Consider the following 4,125-nt stretch of genomic DNA (forward strand, 5'->3'; position numbering starts at 1 on the left):
TGAGGTATCAAAGGGATATCATCATTCTCGGGACAACCAATTGGTGCTTAGCATCTAGAAAGTGTACCTTGGCACAGTGTTATCTGATTTCTTGAATTTATTCTCTGAAGTAGCACCTTAACACTGGCTCTTCTGTCTTAAAAAAAAAAAAAACTAGAAGAAACACAAGGGCAAACTTAGATGCACTCCATATACCTGCTTCAGTATGAAATATGACCATTCTGTTATTGAATGCCAGAAATACTAACACTTCCTGTTTTACAAACTTTAGTAGGGGAGGACGGCAAATAAGATAGGTATAGTGAACCAGAAATATACAGATAAGAACTTTGATTTCTATACAACATACAGGGGTAGTCAGGCAAACAGTCTCATCTCATGTGAGGAAATTAGTAGAGTGGAAGAGACAAAAGATGTAAAGTTACTGTGATAAAATATACCTAGAAATTTTTTTCTCCTTTCTCACTAAACTCCTAGAGTAATACACAGTAAAACCTGGCAGAAACTGTATAAAGTAGAAACCTGTCAAAAAAGCAAAACTCAAATATTTTCCACCAATAGAGAGCAACAGAAAAGTAGTAAGACTTCCCTGTTAAAAGTGGACAACTTGTGAGATCAGAAAACAAAACAAAAACAGGCAGTCCTGTGGAGTTCCAGCTCTCACAGGTTTTATTATACTTTAAAGGAGAAACTCTTGTGAGTGATATTTTGAAGATAAAAATCAAAATAAGCCTTTGCTACCCAGTCCTGTGCAATTAAAAAAAAATTCTGATTTTGAAAAGTTAAGAACTAGGGATAAAATTACTAATATAGAGATCAGCAACATTTAAAATAAGGTATACTGAGGTGTTTAGGGGTAAAGGGAGAGGGGTTATGCTGATTCTGGAATGGGAGGATGGCTGGAAGTATTGAAAATAGACTTGAAAAATGGGAAAGGCTGAACTCTCATCACTGGCAGTTAAGTTACTCTGCCATAAACATGCATGTGGAAATGGAGGAATGGTAGCAGCAACTGGGCCACATGGCAAATAAAATGGCTGTGTGTCACTTCTGATCCATGTGTCTTAAGGTTGCTAAGCCTTGGTTTAAATTTTAACTAGCCCTGGGAGTTACTTTTTTGTAATATGAATGATTAGCCAGGCATAATGCTCAAATTCAAAGAAAGGATTCAGTACTGAGGGGTAGGAAGGGAAAATAATGGAAGAGGAATAATTCTATGTGGGTAAAACTATAGAAAATAACAATAGTGGCAGGAATGATGGTGGTGGCTCTGTAATCCCACCAGGTGTTGGTAAGGAATTGATACAGGCACCTTTTCAATTGGATGCAAGCACCTTTGGTGTCACTAGGCCTTGTCCATACCCCTGGGTCTTATGATGGCTCTGCACTTTATTTAGAATTACAAGGAGCCTCAAGCGAGTCACAGCTGCCTATCCTGTTCCAATGCCTTAAATATATGTGAAAGTACCCCAAGCCTACTTCATGCTCATGGGGACAACAACTGGCCTGTTGTACACACTTAATGCTGAGAGGAGGCATGAATGTCCAGTTATTTTAGTACTGGTGATCTTTACGAAAGAATGCAGATATAGCTCTGGATCTTCCCCAGTTTACCAGTATTCAGTCTAGACTTAGATCCCTTTATCATCCTTACATATCCCAGAAGCCTTAAAGCACCATCATTCATGGACGTGGCATCTGGGTAAGAGGATTAGTTGGGATCTCACAAAAAGGTGAAATTCCTAGTTAGTGACTTTGCTTAGAAATTTACTAATCATTCATTTCAAGGAAACTGGAAAGAAATCATTCCTTGCTACTAATAAATTCATGGCAAAGTCCTCATCTATTAGCTAACTATTACTAACTGCAAATTATACTCTTTGCAGACAACAAGCAGAAAGCTCTATAACTTATCTTTGTGCACTTCAAAAGAGTACCAGGAACAAGCAAGCTATAAAAGTCAACCTCTCTAAATTCATTTAGAGGAGATTAACCAAGCAGCATGTCTTGTCATCAGAAATTAACATACACACACACACACACACACACACACACAAACTATTAATGCTAAAACTGTAACAGGGAAAAGATAACATTTGAACTGAATCTTCACAGTCTAGGAAAAAAAAAAAAAATTACCATTTTCCTTCTGGCTTTCCTTTCTGTGGTTGGAAAAGCAAAGCCCCTTAGTTTGTACTTCATCTTCCACCAATGACAGACAGAGGTCAAAAAAGTTGACTTTTTCATGAGTTTCATGAAGGCTACAGGACAAGATGGTTATAATTTTTCTTGCATAGTTTTCAGTGATTGCATATTGGCTAACACTATTTTTTTAATTACAAAAATCTTAAAATCTTAAAAAGAAGAAAGAATCAAATTAAACCATAGCAATCTTCTTTTACTCTTTCATGAGAGCTTCTTAATGCAGTATCACAGAAGCCTAACTGTATTTTCTCCTAAAGAGATTATTAATTTGCAGAGATTATGTAGTGCAACTGGTTACCTTGTAGAAAAGAGACAACACCTTAATATAACTTCACCATCCAAATATGAGAAATGTGTTTTGGGTGTCCAGTTAACAAAATATATCCACAGTCTGCAATGTCCTTCCTATTTTATATCCAACACAGCACTGTGATTCTAGTTGAAGAGAATGGAATCAGGATCTTGGTTCGCCATCTGTGCTATATGTTTTAACACATCCTTTTTGGTAATGATTCCAAGCAATCGCCTAAAAGATAAAACACAATACAACAAAATAAAACAAACCTGTAGTTAAAATAACATTTCCAAAGATTACACTTTTCCTTCTGACTCCTTTTCAATTTTGTTCTTGGACACTAGCTGCACTTACAGAATGATGAGACAACACTGTACCAGGCAAATGGGACAAGGCACAGGCCCCTACATATACTCTAAGCATCTCCATGTCTAGATGTCAGATCAAGCAGTTTCCTCCGGCTTAAATATTCTTTTCTAAATATATAAATTTTACTTGCCCTTTACAGTCTAGCCCCTCTTCCAGAACTGCTTCTCTGATCCTACAAGACAGCAGTAACTCTGCCCTCCTCCCAGGAACGGCACTTTTTGTGTGTGTCTCTTTGTAACACTTGATCTGTTTGTTTGCTATTGCACTGTAATCATTTGTGTGTTCTTAGTTTCCCTCTAATATTGTGTACTCCTTGAAGGCAGAGAAAGGTCTTATTCAATTTTCTCTCTCCTCAGAATCTACTGGAATGCCTTCTTACATAAGTACAGATTCGATAAATGTTGAATGAACCAGTTAGGGAAAATCCCCTTACTGATTTAAATTCTCCAAGAGACCTTTAATATATACTATTTAGAAATTTTAAAGGAAGGTAAAATTCATATTTAATTGCTGGGTAAGAAATAAAACCAGATTTACTAGTCTGACAGAGACTGGTGGAATCCGTGAGACTGTGGCCCTTAAACACCAGTGTTAGAGATATGCCACGCCATCTTGCCTGGCTCTTCTGGGTTCTTCTTCATTCCCTGCTGCTCCGCCCAAGGTCATAAATCAGTTAAAGGAAGTCGAAACTGAGCTTCCTCCAAGGTGCGAATGTTAAAAGGCAACATAGCTTCTGATAGGTTAAGACCCCTTCCCCCAGCTCTGACATACAACCTCCTAACCCCCGGGTCAATATAAGACAACCCTCTCCCCTGCTCGCTCTTCTTTCCTTCCTCTTTCTCTCTTCCTGTCTCTCTCTTTTCCTCCTCTTCTTCTTCTGTCCTTCCTCGGTGCAGGCGCCCTTTCGCCTCTTTAAATAAAATCTCCTTCGGGTACCCTGGTGTGTGGCGTGGTCACTGAGTGCCAACGGAGCTCTAACAACCAGGGAGGAACATATTCCTCAGTAACCGTACAATCAACCGTATGAAACCAAAAGGGCACATTTGTCCAAAAACACAGCTCAGAAGGCAGGAAGGGGCAGGAAAAAGGATGACCAGAAATGAAGATCCCAGGGAGGAAGTGGGAGAGTGCTGTTACGTTGAAGGGATTGCTACCAATGTCACGAAATAAAATGCATGTAAATTGTGTAAAACTATTTTGCTCTGTAAACTTTCACCCAAACTACAATAAAAAGTTAAAAAGAAAAACAAATATCT

General features: G+C 38.4%; 1 protein-coding gene across 1 annotated transcript in view; it reads right to left on the reverse strand.

Annotated features, from left to right (window-relative positions):
- Positions 1-2,640: 2,640 nt before the first annotated feature.
- Positions 2,641-4,125, reverse strand: part of CLCN5 (chloride voltage-gated channel 5) — a 167,747-nt gene continuing 166,262 nt past the window's right edge. The window contains exon 12 of the mRNA XM_007957879.2: positions 2,641-2,731. Within this exon, the coding sequence (XP_007956070.2) occupies positions 2,641-2,731 (91 nt within the window). The remainder of the gene's footprint in view (positions 2,732-4,125) is intronic.

Source organism: Orycteropus afer, unplaced genomic scaffold, assembly GCF_000298275.1.
Source record: "Orycteropus afer afer isolate SDZICR_OR568_19922 unplaced genomic scaffold, OryAfe1.0 scaffold00817, whole genome shotgun sequence".
Lineage (NCBI taxonomy): Eukaryota > Metazoa > Chordata > Mammalia > Tubulidentata > Orycteropodidae > Orycteropus > Orycteropus afer.